General features: G+C 35.0%; 1 protein-coding gene across 7 annotated transcripts in view; it reads left to right on the top strand.

Annotated features, from left to right (window-relative positions):
• POSTN (periostin) overlaps positions 1-21,688 on the top strand; it is a 35,168-nt gene that overhangs the window by 7,424 nt on the left and 6,056 nt on the right. Inside the window, exons 5-21 of one of the 7 annotated variants that reach the window (XM_061434730.1) lie at positions 1,733-1,897; positions 2,760-2,906; positions 3,448-3,589; positions 4,729-4,941; positions 6,058-6,192; positions 7,299-7,447; positions 9,623-9,759; positions 10,327-10,457; positions 10,973-11,103; positions 11,210-11,312; positions 11,420-11,487; positions 12,481-12,526; positions 15,396-15,476; positions 18,962-19,051; positions 19,734-19,823; positions 20,699-20,776; positions 21,161-21,244. In XM_061434730.1, coding sequence (XP_061290714.1) covers positions 1,733-1,897; positions 2,760-2,906; positions 3,448-3,589; positions 4,729-4,941; positions 6,058-6,192; positions 7,299-7,447; positions 9,623-9,759; positions 10,327-10,457; positions 10,973-11,103; positions 11,210-11,312; positions 11,420-11,487; positions 12,481-12,526; positions 15,396-15,476; positions 18,962-19,051; positions 19,734-19,823; positions 20,699-20,776; positions 21,161-21,244 — 1,990 coding nt within the window. The remainder of the gene's footprint in view (positions 1-1,732; positions 1,898-2,759; positions 2,907-3,447; positions 3,590-4,728; positions 4,942-6,057; positions 6,193-7,298; positions 7,448-9,622; positions 9,760-10,326; positions 10,458-10,972; positions 11,104-11,209; positions 11,313-11,419; positions 11,488-12,480; positions 12,527-15,395; positions 15,477-18,961; positions 19,052-19,733; positions 19,824-20,698; positions 20,777-21,160; positions 21,245-21,688) is intronic. The other 6 variants (XM_061434732.1, XM_061434733.1, XM_061434731.1 and 3 more) reach the window with 6 other exon arrangements.

Raw genomic sequence — 21,688 nt, forward strand, 5'->3', positions numbered from 1 at the left:
CAGTATTCTTGCCTGGAAAATTCCCACTAACAGATGACCCTGGTGGGCTACAGTCCATAAGGTCGCACAAAGTTGGACATGAATGAACATGCAAAAAACAAACAAACAAACAAAAAGGAACAAATCATTTTAGAACCTCCATGAATGGAATAACAGCCCCCCAGGCTCATTTCCGTAACTGGCAACCCCAGTCTCAGAATCCAAACTTTAAAATTATGAGTCATCCTTACTTCTCCCCTCTTCAGTTCTTAGAAACTACTATTAGTCATCCACAGCTCATTTTTCATCCTCGTAATACACTCCTTCTGTTACACATTGCCCCCAGATCAACCTTCTTAAAGCCCAGGCTAATCATTGTATTCTAATGCCACAAAAGTGGCTTAGTGGCTCCCTATTGCCAGTTTAATTTACTCTTTGCTTGAGAATTAAGGTCTTCTATGTCATTGTCCCATACACTTTTCTAAAATTTCTCCCTGTTATCTGAGAAACATAAAACCACACTGGACAACTTCTGCTTTCTGTGCCAGCAGTTGGACTTAGATCACTACAACATTCCTACCCCATCTACCTATCCTGCAAGACCTGTCTCCAAACTTTGAATTGCTGGCCATTTTTGTTTGACTTAGAAGGCATTTTTTCCTCCATCTGTCCTTTATCTAATCATGCTTATATATACCAGCTGCTATAGGACCTGTGGGCTTCCCAGGTGGAGCTAGTGGTAAAGAACCTGCTTGCCAATCCAGGAGATGCAAGAGACACAGGTTTAATCCCTCGGTCAGGAAGATCCCCTGGAGGAGGGCATGGCAACCCACTCCAGTATTCTTGCCTGGAGAATCCCATGGACAGAGCAGCCTAGTGGGCTACATTTCATAGGGTCTCAAAGAGTCAGACACAACTGAAGTGACTTAACATGCACGCACACAGGATAAGTACCTCAAAGATCAAGATTTCACATTGTATTTCTCATAACACCAAGTACAGTATGATATGATATTGAATAAATCAAAGGTACAGAATGGTTGAATTCTTGAATGTTATAGAATAAACATTAAACACATTAAAATTACAATAGTGTATGTATACAAATATAATGCCATTTTTAATTTTTTTCCACCCTAAAATTTTAAATATCTGATAATTTCATATCCCCTAAGCCTTGACGGCAAGAGCATCTCTTCATCAATATATTCATTAAAATTTTTGTTTTGACTCTGCTGCTGCTACTGCTGCTAAGTCGCTTCAGTCGTGTCCAACTCTGTGCAACCCCATAGACGGCAGCCCACCAGGCTCCCCCGTCCCTGGGATTCTCCAGGCAAGAACATTGGAGTGGGTTGCCATTTCCTTCTTCAATGCATGAAAGTGAAAAGGGAAAGTGAAGTCGTTCAGTTGTGTCCAACTCTTCACGACCCCATGGACTGCAGCCCACCAGGCTCCTCCGTCCAAGGGATTCTCCAGGCAAGAGTACTGGAGTGGGGTGCCATTGCCTTCTCCAGTTTTGACTCTAAAAATGTCCAAATACTCTATAAGATCTGGAAGACTTTACTGAGTACCTGTACTTATAAAATTTCTTAATCAATTGAAATAATATAATTTTAAGTTATTTATTTCAATTTGTTTTGACCATCTGGGTAATTCAATGAGAAAATAAGAAGAGAGTAGAAACAGTGTGATTATAGGCATTTTAATAATTAACTATAATAAAATAAACTTCTGCCATTTCAATTTTTCCTAGGATATCCGGAGAGGTCTGGAGAGCAATGTGAATGTTGAATTACTGAATGCTTTACATAGCCACATGGTTAATAAGAGAATGTTGACCAAGGACTTGAAAAATGGCATGATTATCCCTTCAATGTATAACAACTTGGGGCTCTTCATTAACCATTATCCTAATGGGGTAAGTTTATTTAATAAAAAGTACATTTATCAATAACACTGCCCCTAATTTTTTCTATGACCTTTATATAAGGTTTACAGAAATAATAAAATGTCAGTGAATAAACTTTTCCTTACATGTCAAGCATGTGAATTTCCAATTCAGAGACTGATTTCTGCCAAAGAGTGTTAGCAAGGAAGAAATTAAATTGACAGTTTGTTGACAGTAGACTTAGATGTTTTACAAAGGGAAATTTTATTAGTTGATGTGTTTAATCAATAATAAGAGAAAAATAAAGAATAAGAATTTATCAAAGAATAATCAGAGAATGAGAATTCTTTTATTCATCCCCTTGCTACTATACTGATTTAGACTTTTGTGGGTTTTGATAAGCATGTTTTGATAAAGTCATTGTGGGAAACTTCCAACAAGGTCATGGGGTTCTTCCAACAGTCAGATTTCCAGGGACAGAAAGGGTCATTGATGAAGCAATATTCAGGAAATCACTGAAATAGAACTGGTTACATTTATGTAATAATTGTTTCTGTCTCAGAACTTGGCCTACATTAGAAATAGTGTATGACTATCTCTAGAAAAGAAAGTGAGCAATAAAAACAATAATTCAAAAAATGTTTTGCCTTATGTTTCTAGACATGTTAAGTACAATTGGGTTCTCAACTGGTTTTGGTCTTGGTTTTTGGGGTTTTTTGTTTTTTTAGACACAGTCATTTGTAAGTCTCCATCCTCAGCATTTGTATTCAGAATGTCAGTTCTTTCCTGTTACATTTACCAATAAACTTGAGACATGGGAAATGGGCTTGCAGTCCCAATGGTCAACGGACAGCTGTGATTTCTGCAATTTGATTTTCCCAAACAATTGCAGGTTGTCACTGTGAACTGTGCTCGAATCATCCATGGGAACCAGATTGCAACAAATGGCGTTGTGCATGTCATTGACCGTGTCCTTACACAAATTGGTACCTCAATTCAGGACTTCATTGAAGCAGAAGATGAGCTCTCATCTTTTAGGGTATGTCCAAGAAGTAACAGCAGATTGTTTTGGACCACTGAAATTCTCCTCTTCCCCATCAGATTCTAAAAAAATAATAAAAAGCTATTAATTAATAAAAGACTGTCAAATCTGGCAGACACATAAGCAGTATATTTCTTGAAATGAAAAGGTTTTCATTATACACAGAAGAACTCGTCTTCTCATATGAAAGAATAATATTTATGTGGACATAATAAAGAATGATTAGTTATGTGACTGAAGTGTATTGAGCACATTTAGAATGTGTCCATCAGTTATTACACTAACTGCTGGATATTGCTTCAGTCACACAGGCATTAGCAGAATTTCCCATCTAACATACAGTTTGTAGAAAGTTCAAAATAACCTGGCTGTTTGTGCAAAAAAAAAATTTTTTTTTAAAGATCTAACAAGAGAAAGATATAACTTCTACAGCTTTCTATAGGGTCAACTCTCCGGTGTCAGCCTAGACTGAGTGTCTTGTAGCTTTTTTCCTGAATTTGCAACATGCAAACCTCTGAAAAGCACATTTGTGTTTCAGGCAGCTGCCATCACATCTGATATACTGGAGACGCTTGGGAGAGATGGTCACTTCACACTCTTTGCTCCCACCAATGAAGCTTTTGAGAAACTTCCAAGAGGAGTTCTAGAAAGGATCATGGGAGACAAAGTGGCTTCAGAAGGTACTTAAGTGTCTTTGTCTATGAGAAGCCTCCCAGGATTCCAAGAAAAGGAAATGAAAAAGAGATTAAGTCCTGCCAACGTTATTATTTTTGATAAGCAAAGGCAAAGAAAAACTTTTATTTTGAGGCAGACGATAAAAATCTTTGAAAGAGTAGACAAAGTAATTAAATAATTAATAATCCAAGTAATTAAATACTCAAGTTACCCTAAAGATCACATGTTTCTGCACTGCTTCCAAGTAAATAAGTAGCAGGCATTAAAAAGAATTAGAAAGTGTTGAAATATTAGATCATCCAAGTTTAATATTGTATATATATTATTCAATGGTTTTAATTCTAAATTTACACTGAAGTTAGGGGAGAAAATTCCATGGTTATCTTTGGTCACTGCTTATTCATACACAGAATTTGGCTTCTTTCCAGACTCCCTTTTTATTGATAGTTTCAACTTGATTTTAAATTGTGACTAGCACATTTCTCTTACGCAGCCTACCATAAACACGCTTAACCAATTTATGATGAGATATTTTGGTGAAAATATAGACATAATACAGTTTAGGCACAGATCACGTCTGAAGTCTTTCAAGAAACCATCTTTGCTTCGGTTACTTTCTAGATGTTGTCTTTAGGGCTGCCACAAACCTCCAATTTGAAAACAGCACACCGTCTGCAAAGCGCACAAAAGTGAAGCTCAATAAAATAAAGCATGCCTATTCAGCTGTTCTGTCACGAGTAGTTAAAGCAAGATACTACTTAGGTGTTTGCAACAGGTATCACTAACAAATAACTTTGAAGGCTTTCTGAAAGGAGAAATTATTCTTGAGTTTCCATCAGAAATTATTCTCTTATGATAAATGGAACTTGATCTAACACATTGTCTAGAACTATACAAATAATTTCATGCAGTTGATTTTCTTTTCTGCTTATTTCTTACCAAACTGAGTTAATTTTACTGTAGAGTTGATGAAAAAAACCACTCTGAGAACAAACAAAAATTTAAAACCTTAGGTCAATACTTAGGTCTTATATATGCATTCTATTTCTGAGGAATACTTGGTTCCACAGTGAAAGATATCTGTTAAAGGTCAAATGCTATTTTTATTGATCTGAAAGCATGTTTCTTCTCCTTCATCCTCTAGCTCTCATGAAGTACCACATTCTAAACACCCTCCAGTGTTCTGAGGCTATCATGGGAGGAGCAGTCTTTGAGACCCTGGAAGGAAACACCATTGAGATAGGATGTGATGGTGACAGCATAACAGTAAATGGAATCAAAATGGTGAACAAAAAAGATATTGTGACAAATAACGGTGTCATCCATTTGATTGATCAGGTCCTGGTTCCTGATTCTGGTGAGCTACAGTTTCCCATTCTTCTACCTACTGTTGTTTATCAGTTATGATGTCTAAAGTATAGGCTTATGGGAAATAAATGTGCAGTATGAGGAATGCCATGTGAAGCACAAACAAAGCTAACAGTGATGTGGTCCAATAAAACTTTATTTATAAAAACAAGTAGTGGGCTGGACTTGGCTCTAAGTCTTGCTGACCCCTGGTCAAATGGGCATCCCTGTAGCTGGGTCATAGCTACATAAGAGTTTACAATTCTATTCTGTCTACGTTTGTATATGCTTGATGTTTTCCTCAATAAAATACATACATATATATATATATATATATATATATATGTATGTATATATATAAAAAACTAACAGTGAGCTGAGTCCTAAATAGGTAGCTTGTATAGTCATGGTCATTCCAGTGCAACAGACTCTGGCTTTCCAGAGTTTCTAATATCTAATATCATCAAAGATTCTTACAATGCCAGAGTTTTTCATGAAAATGGAAGGAAAGATATAACCAAATGGTTACTTTTGGATAAATGAAAGAGCTATGGCCCTCACAAGAGCAGAGAGACAAGGGATGAGCAATAGAGAATCGAAGAAAACTGAAAAGCATGAAATCAGAAAGATATTTTCCCTCTGAAATTCTTTGGTTATTAACCCCTCCACCCTGCCACCCCAAAAAAGGGAAGCTGGAACTTTCTTACTAGGGAAAGGCAGGACTTCTTATCACATTGCTGCTGCTGCTGCTGCTAAGTCACTTCAGTCGTGTCCAACTCTGTGTGACCCCAGAGACGGCAGCCCACCAGGCTCCCCAGTCCCTGAGATTCTCCAGGCAAGAATACTGGAGCGGGTTGCCATTTCCTTCTCCAATGCATGAAAGTAACAAGTGAAAGTGAATCGTGTCTGACTCTTAGCAACCCCATGGACTGCAGCCTACCAGGCTCCTCCATCCATGGGATTTTCCAGGCAAGAGTGCTGGAGTTGGGTGCCATTGCCTTCTCTGGTATCACATTGCTAGTACAGCAAATAGCTTATGGAAACAGCCAAGAACTGATTTACTAATTTCATGATGATGGTAATAACAACTATGACATTGTTTGAATGGTCATGGTTTATCTTACAGCCAAACAAGTTATTGAGCTGGCTGGAAATCAGCAAACCACTTTCACAGACCTTGTGGCCCAGTTAGGCTTGGCATCTGCTCTGAGGCCAGATGGAGAATACACTTTGCTGGCACCTGTGAATAACGCATTTTCTGGTATGTATCGGCCACTCCCATTCCAGCTCTTCCCACCCCTACACACTTTTTTTTTTTCCTTCACCGTGACTGCTAAGAAATAATAGATCTTTTATGAGGTGTTGATTTTCACTGGCTACATATACAATTAATTAGTACTGTTTTTATTAAAATGCCCTTTATTTCAAAACATTATAATAGATAATGGCCTACAGGAAATGAAATTTTGTGATAGGGTTCTTCAGTTTTTCTGTGAACCTGATCATATTTCCAGCACACATAATGGATATATTAACAGATCTTAAAAAAAATAAATTTGATTTAACACCAACATTATACATAGGTGAATTTTGCAACTCAGAATTTGAAAGTAAGGTATCATATTATGAGAAAATAAAAACAGGAGAATATGATATACTTCTATATTATGATGTGGACTATTATTACAAGTATTTGACCTTGTAGCTGCTATTAAAAGACTGTGGTTAGATTAATACAACCTTACTTTTTTTTCCAGAAAAAAATGACTTCACAAAGACATATGTGAATTGTTAGGCAAAATTTAACAATGAAAAAATAATCATCATTATTTTTGATGTTTTTCCAAATACTAGATTGTAACATAGAAAGTTATTAATAAGAAAATTCAAATTCTAAAAAATGCTGTTTTTCCTTTTTGTAATAATAAGGCCTGTAACTTGTTGACATCAAGCCAACTTTAAGAGGTTACATGATTCACCAAATCTCTCTCCAGAAATTAAAGTAAATTTACAAATGATTCATCAGTTGTTTTCATGTGACTAATGGACATCAAATTCTCAGAGAAAATCTTGGCCAGCTTTCGAGTTTAAAGTTTAACCTTTATCAATAACCACATGAAACCATGTAGCCCCTCACTGAGATGTAACCTATTGTCTGGACTGCTTGGAATCATGTAATCATTTGATGAAATAGCACATGGTGCATAGAGTTTCTAGCCTTCAGTATTTAGTCAACTCATATATAAGTGTAGGATCCTTAAGATCTATAATATTAGGGATTTCCCATTTTCATGATTTTCTCTTACAGGGGAAACTGTAATGCTTTCTAAATAAAATAACATTCTTTTGTAATGAATTTACTTATAGATGATACACTGAGCATGGATCAGCGCCTTCTTAAATTAATTCTCCAGAATCATATATTGAAAGTAAAAATTGGCCTTAATGAACTTTACAATGGACAAAAACTTGAGACCATTGGAGGCAAACAGCTCAGAGTCTTCGTGTACCGCACAGTAAGTGCATCAGAACGAGATAAAATACCCATACTGGCCTACATGTCAAAAGATACGCCCTTGTCAAAGACTGTTCTTATAACAAATGTTTCTCAGAAGTTTACCAATATGATTTTAATAGTTCATAGGAACATTAGAGAAGTGAGTAGCATGTTTGAAAAGACTATGAGGAAAGTATACAAAAGTGCTATGTATTAATAATTCTGATAATTTGCACTTGTTTCATCATAAATAACTTTTTCTAAAGCATTGTTTCAATCCCATAAATAACTAAAACCCCTTTAAAACAAGCTTTTTGTTTCATAGCGTACTGTACTTTACTGTTTACATGGTAATTTTTATACTGAGTCAAATATTTAGGATGATCTTCGACTGTACTGTCACCATTCAGCAACTAAATCTCTTTTGAATGAGTTGCATGGTAAACTTTTATAGGCACATAACGATTTCTATAAAATGGTTCTAATGCGCTTTATCTGAGGAAAAGTTTCTAGAAAATATTGCTTGTCAAAACTACAGTTTGACAAGTGGTGCTATGCAGTTTCTTTCCAGGCAACCTTGCAGTTACAGCTAAAAAGAATTCATAAGAAGTCAAAGACGACCTAGAACCAAACATGACTCACAGCGTTTTCATACCATAGTTCCACAAGGTCAAGACACACTTTTTAAATGATACGGAAGGGACTTCTCTGGTGGTTCAGTAGTTAAGACTCTGTGCTTCCAACACAGGGGGCGTGGGTTCAATCTCTGATGAGGAAATTGAGATTCCACATGTTGTGTGGTACAGGCCAAAAAAAAAACCAAAACCAAAACAAAATGTGCTGCATTCTAAATGATACATATATAAATATTAGTTTTGTTCAAAGTGCTATAACTTAACCAGTAATTTAGCTTATAACTGATAGGGTCTTACCATCAATATAGTAAATATTTGCATAGAAAATACAGCAATATATGGTAATATACTGGTTTCCCAGGTGGTGCCACTGGTAAAGAATTTGCCTGCCAATGCAGGAGACACAAGAACTGAGTTTTTGATCCCTGGGTTGGGACGATCCTCTGGAGTAGGAAATGGCAACCCACTCCAGTATTCTTGCCTGGAAAATTCCATGGACAGACAAGCTTGGTGGACTACAGTTCATGGGGTAGCAAAGAGTTGGTCACGACTAAGCATGCACACACATGCCACACCATAGTAATATATAGTAAAGATTACAGGAGGCAGTGAAGTCACTAAACTTCATGGTTAAAGAAATTTAATAGAAAGGGTCTGAAAGAATGAGTAGAACCTGGAGAGGAATGACAGAAAACACAGAAGTAGAATTATATGGAATTGCTTTGGCATCACGACTCAGTAGACATGAGTTTGAGCAATATCCTGGAGATAGTGAAGGACAGGGAAGCCTGGCGTGCTGCAGTCCATGGGGTCGCAAAGAGTCAGACACGACTTAGCACCTGAACAACAACAATTGACACCACCACCTGCCCTACACATATAGTAGCTTGCCTAGTAGTAGAAAGCCTGGTTGAATAAGATGAGTGAGGTCAGATGATGTGCTGTGCTTGGTCACTTAGCTGTGTCCGACTTTTTGCGACCCCATGGTCTGCAGACCACCAGGCTCCTCTGTCCATGGGGATTCTCCAGGCAAGAATACTGGAGTGGGTTGCCATGCCATCCTCCAGAGAATCTACTGAACTCAGGGACCAAACCCAGGTCTCCCACACTGCAGGCGAATTCTTTACTATCTGAGCCACCAAGGAAGCCCATGAATACTGGAGTGGGTAGCCAATCCCTTCTCCACCCAGGAATAGAACCGGGGTCTCCTGCATAGCAGGCGAATTCTTAACCAGCTGAGCTACCAGGGAAGCCCAGGTCAAATGATCATTTTTTTTTTAGTCGATCAGTCGTGTCCAACTCTTTGCGACCCCATGGATACCAGGCTCCTCCGTCCATGGGGTTTTCTAGGCAAGAGTACTGGAGTGGGTTGCCATTTCCTTCTCCAAGGTCAGATGGTACAAGACATTAAAAACAGAGGAGAGAAACTGTTTCCTCTGGCATCATAAGTCTAGAGACCTTTTAGAAGAAACCATCCAGAAATTTCATCAGGGAGCTTCTTCCACATAGGGAATTTCAAATAAGGAAATGCACAGTTGTATCTTTCTTTTCTTTGCTAGGCTGTCTGCATTGAAAATTCATGCATGGTGAGAGGAAGCAAGCAAGGAAGAAATGGTGCCATTCACATATTCCAAGAGATCATCAAACCAGCAGAGAAATCCCTTCATGAAAAACTGAAACAAGATAAGCGCTTCAGGTAAGCTTCACCTCCACAAGAGAATAAGACCTTTTGGCATAGTTTTATTTCACAGTAAGTATTCCAAAATCCATTCAGTATTCAGTATTGCTGAGAATGGAATTTAGAATAAGAAGCTTACACAAATGTTTCAAAATTAAAATATGTTCTTAACACTAGTTTTCTTCCATAATATGATTTGGTGAGTAAAAAACAAACAAAAACCAATCTAATAGACTGAACTACTCTTTGCAAATTTTTTATAATTATGTTTTTAAAAAAATGATAGTATGTATTAGCAAAGACTATTTTGCAGAATATTAAATGAACAAATGCTTCTATTTTGTTACCAAATGTGACTTCATCAAGTATTACAGGGGAAAAACAGAGGTTTGGAAATTTAAAAATCATACATGTATTTAAATAATTTCCCTATGATAAACCTTTAACAGTAAATTGCACTTGAAACATATGAAAGTGTATAAGCCATTTTCTCATTCTTCCACATAAAGGGATTCTACTGTATTTCAGGCATGTTGGAAGGCTTACCTAAACTAAATCTAATAAACATATGTCCTTCCTGCCTAGCATTTTCCTCAGTCTACTTGAAGCTGCAGACTTGAAAGAGCTCCTAACACAGCCTGGAGATTGGACCTTATTTGTACCAACCAATGATGCCTTTAAGGGAATGACTAATGAAGAAAAGGAAATTCTGATTCGTGAGTAGAAGTGAACACCAGATATATTTGCCCCTTGATTTCATGATCTCATTTCTTCCTCAGGCGTTGCTACCTAGATGTCAGCCCCGCAAAGTTCCCTCTTTCATATTCATGGCTAGCCTTCCTCTCCTTATTCCACTTAGAATATGTAGCGGTTCCCTCATCAGTGTTCTCAAATAACTGCCTACTCTCATGTTGTGGGGCTAGATAATCACTTATGTCATCTCTGTTAAAGGCCACACAGTGAGGTGACAGAGAAGGAAATAGTCACAATTTCAAAAAAATAATTTGATTTTTTTTCCTCCAGTAAGTTGGATAATACTTTGATTGAACTGATTGAAGAGACTATGTTTTGATATAACATTGATATTGCCTTGAGAGAACAATGACATTATAAGAAATTACAGTATGGAAAAAAATAAACACAAAGAAATATTTTCCCCTTAGTCGTCATAATATCAAAATGTCAAAATATATGACATATTATTAAGTAAATATATATATTTTTCTCCTAGGGGACAAAAATGCTCTTCAAAACATCATCCTTTATCACCTGACACCAGGAGTTTTCATTGGAAAAGGTTTTGAACCTGGCGTTACAAACATTTTAAAGACCACACAAGGAAGTAAAATCTATCTGAAAGGAGTAAGTTCTCTAGAATATATCTATGAGAGTGTTAATCCAGTATTCAGTTATCCTAATGTTCATATTTCATTAAATTTCCCACTGACATTATCCCCTGTTTTAACAGGTAAATGATACACTTTTGGTAAATGAACTGAAATCAAAAGAATCTGACATCATGACAACAAATGGTGTCATTCATGTCGTAGATAAACTTCTTTATCCAGCAGGTTGGTAATTATTGAACTGATTAATGAAAAATAAATCTTTTTCAATAGAAACCTAGATTTTTATTTCATTGATTCTTACAATATTCATTTTATATTCCTCTTCACAGACACACCTGTTGGAAATGATCAGCTGCTAGAAATACTTAATAAACTGATCAAATACATCCAAATTAAGGTACAGATATTATTGCATAGTGCTCTCCTTGTAGCTCAGTTGGTAAAGAATCTGTCTGCAATGCAGGAAACCTGGGTTCAATTCCTGGGTTGGGAAGATCCCCTGGAGAAGGAAATAGCAACCCACTCCAGTATTCTTGCCTAGAGAATTCCATGGACAGAGGAGCCTGACTATTGCATATGTTTCTAATGTGTTTAACAGACATTGCAGGTTTAACATAAAAAACTAGAAATATATACATTAATAAGTAAATATACCCTGAGTACATTGCTCTTTGTTGATTATACACCATTTGCATCATTTCTTCAATAGTTTACAATCCAGCAGGGAAGATAGGACATGTAGATAAAAGCAATAATTTTTCTATCATCAAATATTTTTGCTACAGAATATAAGGGAAAGATATTTACTTATAAGAAATAGTCACTAATCACAATTGTTAGGGTCTCCCTAGCTGCTCAGATGGTAAAGAATCTGCCTGCAATGCAGGAGACCTGGGTTGGGAAGATCCCCTGGAGGAGGGCATGGCAACTCACTCCAGTGTTCTTGCCTAGAGAATCCCCATATACTGAAGAGTCTGGTGGGCTAGAGTCCATGAGGTCACAAAGAGTTGGACATGACTGAGCAACTAAGCACACAGCACAATAATTAAAGGCAAAGGAATATTTGAGAATAAATACTGGGTTGAATATTAGTAGGGTTAAAGTACCTGACAACATATGCAATATTATTTAATAAACATTTAATTTGGGATTTGCTATTTTATAATTTTTAAAACTCTGAATAACAAATCCAACCATTTTTGCCATCTTGCCCAATAGCAGGAAATTTGAAGGTGACATATGAAGACTTCATTTTTACTAAATGTAATGGTAGTTTCACTTCTTTAGTGAGAATTAAAAATCACAGTGCCAAGATTTTGTTAATACAGTGACAACATTTCATGTTAGTGCAACGACTACATTTCATGATACTAAATATATTTATTTTCAGTTTGTTCGTGGCAGTACCTTCAAAGAAATCCCCATAACTGTCTACAGTAAGTACATGATGAATATTTGTCACATATACGTGGCAAGATGTAAAAAAAAGAAAACAATTTTCTTTGTGTTTACTGAGATGATTGATAATCTGGTATTTAGAATTCCAAACAATGGCAAATTTCATCCCACTTGAAACAGGGCTTGCAGTCTGGAGGAGACCTTTCAGCCTTGACTATCCTCTTCAACTCCAATGAACCACTTCTTCACTCACAGCTTGATACAATTGCTAGCATGGCAAAGATGCAAGGGAGAAAGTCATGCATTCCAGAGCTCTGAAAATTCAAATGTGTGGAAATAGAAATAATATTGTTGAAACATTTCTAGCTCATTCCACTCTTAAGACCTCAGCTATCTAAGGGCGGACTGTCAGAGAATTCTAACATTTATGGGCTGGTGGTTCAAAAAACTCTCCCCATTCAAAACTGGATGAAGGAACAAAAGCATTGTCAGGTGATAAACCTAGAGTTTCTAGATTCCAAGGTTTCTTTTATTCCTGACTCTACCAGATTATCAAAATTAAACCTCTATTTCTTAACCATGGTAAAGATATTTCATTTGCATAAATGTTAACTCATAGTATTTCTTATTCAGTGTACTTTTTCTTTCTTTGTCTTTTCCTCTTATTCACTGCAACTTTCAAAGCAGAAATTCTTTTTCATTTTGTTTTGACTCTACAGTTCAACACTCAAAACATATCAATAGCTAAAGCGTTGCTCCCATTTGTACATTTATCTTGGCTAGAATTGTTCTATTTTATACTGTGAGCATCCTGTTATTTAATTAAGAAAATTTTCCTTTAAGATTTACACCAGATATGGAAAAGGCATAAAGATGATGTAAGGAGCAAAACAAAATGTCTGCTGTTCTTACTGATTTCAAGTATGTGATAATGACATGGACAATCTTAGCATCAGGCCAGATCAGCACTGTTTCAAACATTTAGTTGGAAATAGTTATACTTCCACATGGTTTAAATTCCAGTCTGGAAGTATACAGTCTTGTTAAAGATATATTTTATAAAAAATCAAAAAATGTTATGAGCTCTATTCATCAGAAATGCTATGTCATCTTCCTCCATAAAAATTATGTCTGCACTACATTTCCCTACCTTATCCATGAGAGGTTCACCATTTTCTCTATATATCAATGCACTATTTTGCTTACAATGACCTAAAATATTATAATTCCTTTATTTTCCTCTGCTTACATTGGATACCTACTCACAGAGAATAATCTACATTTTATGAAATTATGTAAGTCTAATGAATCTTGTCTACCTACTCACAGCTCTTGAAAGAGCTCTGAGATTTACATTCTGATGTGGAATGTTTCTTTAACTCCTCTCTGATGTGTATGCTGTTACTTGGAAGCATAGTTCAGAAAGAGGTTGAGACTAATTAAACCAAAGATTCCATTTTCATGTTCCTTTATTGACCTGTCTCTAAAATTTCTTTGTCTTATTATGCACTATTCTTGTCCCCCAAATACCTTACATATTAAATTGTATGGGGGAAAAATGCTCTCTAGTATATGTTGCCAAATATATGACATTTGAGGTGGAGAGGAATAAAATCAGTATTTCATCTTCATCCTTTGACCTGTCAAAACTAATTAAGTATTCAGAAAAGCAAAACTGAAACAGAACTAGGAACCAAATAAATATTCTAAACTTCAAGTTCCTTAACATGAAATGAAAATTTAAGCTAAAGCTAATTAACCCATCCTGATAGTAGCAGCAGAGAGCTCTATGGATTTGACCTTCATGGAAAGGTTTCTCTGTGGCTAGACCAGCTGTGGAATGGATAACTAGACACACCGATTTGATATACTGCAGAGTTTCCTAATTTGAGATCTCAACATGTTAAATCTGAAATAACTGAAACAGTCACAATTAAGCCCTGGAATCCATATTAATTCAAAGAGCTGACACAGATACACATTTCAAACACCTGAAGTGAAAATGTGACAGAAATCCAAATGTACTAACATCTTGCCTCTAGTGTGTCAACACAGTCTGTTACAACTGCACAGACAGCTTTAGTTCCCTATCTAATGACTCCATCCTTTAAGGCTCTAATTAGAAATGATAAAAAGTCAGTAGCTCTGGTATCTGACTCCAGAGGCACACTTACAGTTATCTATGCAACCAAAAGCTGACCAAATGGTTTTAAATATATTTTGCACATAATTATTTCAGTTGGGTGGATGACATACATTCAAAATACATAGCTTTCAGTTTAAAAATGATGATGATGATGAAAATTATAGTCATTTTAGCCTGTAACAAATATTTAAATACATGATCATATCATATTTGTTGCATAGAGCTCATGGCTGGCTGACTGAAAAATCCATTTTTAAGTATTCTGAACTAATTTTTTTTGTATTTTCCTTTCTATGTCAGGGTCTTCAAATGCATGAAAAATATTTCAAGTCTTTTTCTTTCAATGTTTTCTTCTAACTGAGAAAGAACCCAACAATGCAATTTAAGATATTATGAATTGTATGAAATTAATCATGTTTATTTGTCTTTGTTGCTACCCAGCCAGTATTTTCAAGAAGTACAAAAGAAGGTAAAGAGCTTTAGTGCTGCAGCTCAAACTTGTAGATTTCTAGGTAGGATTCCTCACACAGAAAGTATATATTTCACTGCAACAAATCAAAGTCACTGGACTTCAGAGTTCATCTGGACATGAGAAGATACTAGATAATTACTATGAATTATTTCCTGTATGTGACTGCCTGAACATATTACCACATCTGATACCTCAGTACCCAACAAAGACCAAAGGGGAAAAAAAAGACAATTTCATTCAGGTTGTTTTTATGTAAGCATCATTTATGTTCCACTTTCTATACTTTCAGCAACTAAAATTATAACCAAAGTTGTGGAACCAAAAATTAAAGTGATTGAAGGCAGTCTTCAGCCTATTATCAAAACAGAAGGTAAAAATCAATGTATACATGGTTCCTTAAAAATCCATGTAATAGACTGATTTCTATGAATGTATCTACATTCTTTTTGAAACTAACATGCTAAATATTTCCATATCGATGGCATGCTTATTTAACAGCAGAATGCGGAATGCAAGTTTACTTAGACGAGTAGCTGTGCATTCCTAATACCTTCAGTACATTTGCTTGTATTTGATGTCATTTGAACTTAATTTGCCATTGCATTAGCACTAGTACCCAGATACTCACTAAACAAACCAATTCTGAGCTTTCTTCCCTGCACCTGGACTCTTTCAGAGAGTGTTCTCTTTATACCTGTGTTTCCAGTCTCCCCCATATCAATCTCTTTTATACTGTTACAAGGTGTTCCAAAAAAGTGCACACATTTTTAATTCAACAAACTCAGAGAGCACAGAAGCTGTATATTGAAGAAAACTTTTAAAATGTACATCCACACATGATATACTTTTTTTTTTCAGTGACTATTTTTATTTATTTATTTTAACTTTTTTTTAAATTTATTTTTAAACTTTGCAATATTGTATTAGTTTTGCTAAATATCAAAATGAATCTGCCATACACACTGAGGAAACCAGAAGGGAAAGAGACACGTGTACCCCAATGTTCATCGCAGCACTGTTTGTAATAGCCAGGACATAGAAGCAACCTAGATGCCATGATATACTTTTTAATTAAACCACTAGGAACAGAGGAAATAAGTAGTTGGTACAATGAATCAAACCTTAGAATCCTTAATTCCAGCCTTGAATATGTGTGTATATTTTACATATTCTTATATATATAGTATTATATATTCTTATATGTATACATATATAATACATTAAATAGGCATATATACTTATTTCCTGATGTTTCATACTAGAATATTAAATCAGGTCACTTTTCTCTCTACCCCTACTGTCTGTGTTAGCCAACTCAAATATTTCCAACGCCCCCTTCATTTCATGTGTTTTAATAACTTCCAAAGGATAAGATCTTAAGAATTTTTATGTCCAAGTCTAGCCATCTTAATGTGGTGACTAGTCACAGAAAAAAGACCAAGTTATCTTTTCATTATCCTGAAAGAAGAATAGAACCAGTCTTCAAAAAAAAAAAAAAAAAAACAGATTATGTCATCAGTCAAATATTAAGAAAACTGTTCCTGTAATTATCTTTGATTTGGGAATTTCTTCTCATTTTATAAACTGAGATGGCAACTTCCTGAATACTTTTGACTCCTCTAAAAGTGAGTCATTACTTAAAACTTAGACATTGGAAGTATGTATGTTAAAGTGTATTTCCTAGTAGTTATCTATATATTTATACATTCTTAAAACTTAAAGTTGAGGTATTTGAAATCTGTGCTTTAGAAAAACAAATACCGTGCCTATTGTCATTGGGGCATTTGATGGCTCTTGTATAGTGATGAAGAGAACTTGGGGACTTCCCTGGATGTTCAGTGATTAGGACTCAATGTTTTCATTGTGGTGGCCCAGGCTTCATCCCTGTTTGGAGAATTAAGATCCTGCAAGCCTTGTAGCATGGCCAAAAAAATAAAGTTAAAATAAATAAAATTAGGTTGTTTAAAGAGAGAGAGAATTTGGTGCTTTAAGAAGTTAAATCACAGACATTTTTGTTTAGAAAATGTTTCTTGATCATTTTAATGAAAAAGTAAAATGGTCCTTAATTTTAAAATTCTTGTACTATTTTAAAAAAATTAGATTCCCTAAAATTGCGTATAATCACTTGCACACATCTTCTTCAGTAGAAATCATTCAGACGCACTATTTTTATTTTCCAAGATTTGTCTCTTTTCTTTCAAGCTTCTTCTTTCAACCCATCTACCTTCCCAATCTTTGTGAACAGGATTCTACTGTATTACTGTTTTTTCAATTAGGAAAACAATGGAGCATCAACTCTACTTGGGTTCCTCCTACGAAGGGAACTAACATGAAAAATGGGATCATGTCACCTGTGCATTAACAACTCTTCAGTTAAAAAATTTGGAAATTTGACTTTGTATAACATAATGAGGGAGACAAGTATTAATACTTGCCTTGGCAGCCATCTATAATTGTGTCATCCTAGGATAGCTATTGGCCTTTCCTTCTCACTGTTTAAACTTTTGCTGATTCATTGGTAACTCTTGAATTCTTATTACATATATTAGACTCCAATTTAGGATGTTTCTTAGAAAAGGTACTTAACCAAATTTTAGAATTAGGAATAAATCAACTGAAATTCAATTCAATAAATACTTATTGTACCCCTCCTGTGCTGGGTATTTTCCTATGTGCCCGCCAGAGTAAATATGAAAAAAAATTTTTGGTAGTAAATTCCTGCCTTCATAGAACTTTAAGGGTGGAGAATGTTTCTCAAGTGCTAGTTGAGGCTCTTCTAAAGAAATGTCTACTTGGATATTTTATTAACTCACTTCCTGCTCTTAAACTCCTTAGCTGTTCTTTCCCTTTGATGTTTCCACACCTTAAAAACTTGGCCTTATGTTTTGATACTCAATGTCCCTTGACCCCATAGATCAAATATTATGGTGTGAAATACTTATTGTTTGAACCAGCTGTACTCTTGTTTCATTATTTTAGATCTTCCTAGACTATTTAATTCTGGGTAATGGTGTACATTGACAATTTCTGGACAAACAAATAAACCTTCTCAAAGATAAGGATATATAGTTCCATTCAACTGTTAAAGGGTGTTACTGTATGAGTTAAATGTACTGAACTTCTCATCTAATTACTATGTAGTAATGTAGTAATCAGCTTTCTAACATTCAAAATGATTTTCTCTTGGAGCAAAATCATTTTCTCTTGGAGCAAAATCATTTTGCAATTCAAATGTAACACAACTTTTGCTTTTGAAGGACTGTTTAACTATTAATTAGTAAATATTTGCAGCATTCACATAGAGAAGGTAAGTACTCCCATTTTCCCACAAAACCTGAAAATCGTATCTTAAAGGTAGGCATAAAGTTGGGCTTTTTTGATGTTTAGTTATGCCCATTAGATAAAAAATATAATATACAGAGTACTTAAAAATTAAATTTAAAATATAATAAGAAAAGCAAGTAATAGACACCAGTATGGTAAAGTAAGATCTATACTAGCTATCATTAGAGCAACTGAAATTTGTACATACTGTGTGATTCACAAAGTATAGTCATATATAACATTTTGTGTGATCAGAATTTATAACTATGAATAAATGGATCAATTAAACACTAGTTTAAGTGCTAAAGCTGATGAAATTCATTTTAGTAGCACACTAATTGACCCAGGAGTCATTTGTTTTCCTAAATAGTACTCAATCTGAAGACAATGGGAACTGTTTAAAACCGATTTCATAAAACCTGAAAGCACTTTGACATTTGAGTAACACCAATGTTGAAATAAGTTTCCTGTTCTGGTAAATTTAAAGGACTGCATTAACATGATAATTTGTCTCCTAAAACAATGCCTCAGGACGCACAATACCAAAGGTCAAAATTGAAGGTGAACCTGAATTCAGACTGATTAAGGAAGGTGAAACGGTAACTGAAGTGATCCATGGAGGTGCGTTCTGTTTCCCTAGCCTACTTAGGATCACTGTGAACATTTTGAAATTGTACTGGTTTAAATATATTGAATACCTGATGTTTTCTCTTGACTTTTATACACATTGGTGGAAAGCTTTTATTAGTTATGGATTCTTATTAGCTATAGTTTACCTTTTAATGGATCTAGTTGGAATCGATTTTACCATTAAATCACCAGGTCCCACAAAACCATCCTTACTCTGCATATGCAAGGATGATTATGAATATAATGAAAACAATCACATCAATACCAGATAACATGTTGGTCTTAGAAGAAAGAATGAAAATTCTATAAGACTAATAAGCCACAGCTAGGACTTATTATGAGGTTCCCATTCTAATGATGTTGTAATGCCTTGGATTCTCCCTAAATGCTCATTGCACAGTCAGGAGACAAGTATGACATGGAGTGTTAGCTTGACAGTTGGCTCTCTCCTTTACTCAAGATTCAGGACATGACTACTAGCCTTTAGACCTCTATTATCTGAATTTATTTGAGATATGTTCTCCAAATGATTATGATTGATTTCTAAATGGTATTACTGTGAGAAATACATTTAATCAACTGTACATTTAATACATTTAATTAAATGTCTAGCTTATGGCCATTTAGACACCATACTAGGACAAATCAAATGCATTTTCCTTCCCCAATTTAGAGCCAATTATTAAAAAATACACCAAGATCATTGATGGAGTGCCTGTGGAGATAACTGAAAAAGAAACAAGGGAAGAACGAATCATTACAGGTAGTCTTTAATTCAATACTATAGAACACTGTGTGTGTGTGTGTGTGTGTGTGTGTGTGCATTCAACGCAACTCTATGGACTATATAGCCTGCCAGGTTCCTCTGTCCATGGGATGCTCCAGGCAACTATGCCTGGATTACAAAGAGCAAATCACATTTAATCCTAAAATATCTCTATAAGATTCATTAAAGAGGCTTAAGTCATTTTCATGGTGGTTACTGAAGTTATTCATTTCTTTTTTGGTAGAAATAATACTAACTCTAAATATATAATCTATGTTTTCTCCTGAGTTGGAAATTTGGGAGCAAATTTATAAGCATGTGTTTTTATTATGAATACACATATGTATTATATAATACATTATCTTCACTTTGCTATTTATTAATGAGTTACTAAATCCTAAAAGAAAAACCATTCCCTCCTTTGAATTTTCCATTAATCTTAAGGTCTACACACCAAAATATATGCAAGTTAGTATAAAACAATTTATAAATAATTTCAGTAAACCTCTGTATCAGTCTGCCACCAATGAATTAGCATTAAATTCTGAGTTCAGCTATTTTATAAGTATTTGTCTAAACAAGTAGTCAGCATCTATGGCCCATGCCATCTTTTAATACTTATGTAAATAAAGTTTTATTGGAACATGATGTGACCATTCATTTATACAATGTCTATGGCTATTTTCACACTACTATTTTACTGTGTAGTAGTACTACTACTACTGTGGCTATTTCACACAACTATTCAACTTTGAATAGTTGCAACACCAACCATATGACCCATAAAGTCTAAATTACTCACTATCTAACCGTCACAGAGGAAGTGTGCCTACCCTTGTTTCAGGTCTTTTTGTAAACTGTCTTTCCTTTAGGTCCTGAAATAAAATACACTAGGATTTCAACTACAGGTGGAGAAACAGAAGAAACTCTGAAGAAATTGTTGCAAGAAGGTCAGTATGTTTAGAAAAATAAGAATGTGACTTTCTTAAGCTATCTATTTATATCAAATTCTAAAATAATCTTTGAGGACTTTTACATTTTCTACTCTATCTCACTCCTTTGTTCTAGTTCCATACCAACACAAGAAAAAAATCCAAAGATAGGGAATGAAACTCAGATGATAGTCATTTTGATGGTTTTGTTCTATATTTGTTATATACTGTTCAACAACTTTGTAAGAAAATTGGCTTGTCAAAAAACAGCACTAAAAACCAAGAAAGAACCAAGTGTTGGTCTGGAATTTATTGTTTGGCAGATGCCATTATGTATCGCACCAAATCTCCAGCCTTTTTATTACATAAACCAATTTCTGCTATAAACATGTATCCTCTCAGAGGTCACCAAGGTCACCAAATTCATTGAAGGTGGTGATGGTCATTTATTTGAAGATGAAGAAATTAAAAGACTGCTTCAGGGAGGTTAGTAAAAGGGAAACAACTAACCCACTTAACAGGTTCTGATAACTGAGTTCTTCAGCTTTTTAAAGACTGAGCATTCAGGTTTGTTTGTTTCTTAATTAGGTTAAAAACAGCATCATGTCTGTCTTAACAGATTGATTGGGTCAATGGTGGTTAAAGTAAGAGGTATAAAGAAAGAATTACTAGTTTAAACAGTCTTTAAAAAGTTCAGTGGGGAGCAATGAATATTTTTTTGCTCTGATACAGACAACTGTAAGGATATTCTTAGTATGTGAAAGAGGGATGCTTTTTAAATTGGTAATTATTAAAAGAAGCCCAAATTGAAATAATTTTTATATTTTAAAAAATGTATTCACTGCCCCCACAACCATAATAAAAGGCATGTTTATGAATTTTTTAAGTGCATAGAACTAGCAAAAAAAAAAAAAATTGCATTTAGCAACT

This window comes from Bos javanicus, chromosome 12, assembly GCF_032452875.1.
Source record: "Bos javanicus breed banteng chromosome 12, ARS-OSU_banteng_1.0, whole genome shotgun sequence".
NCBI lineage: Eukaryota > Metazoa > Chordata > Mammalia > Artiodactyla > Bovidae > Bos > Bos javanicus.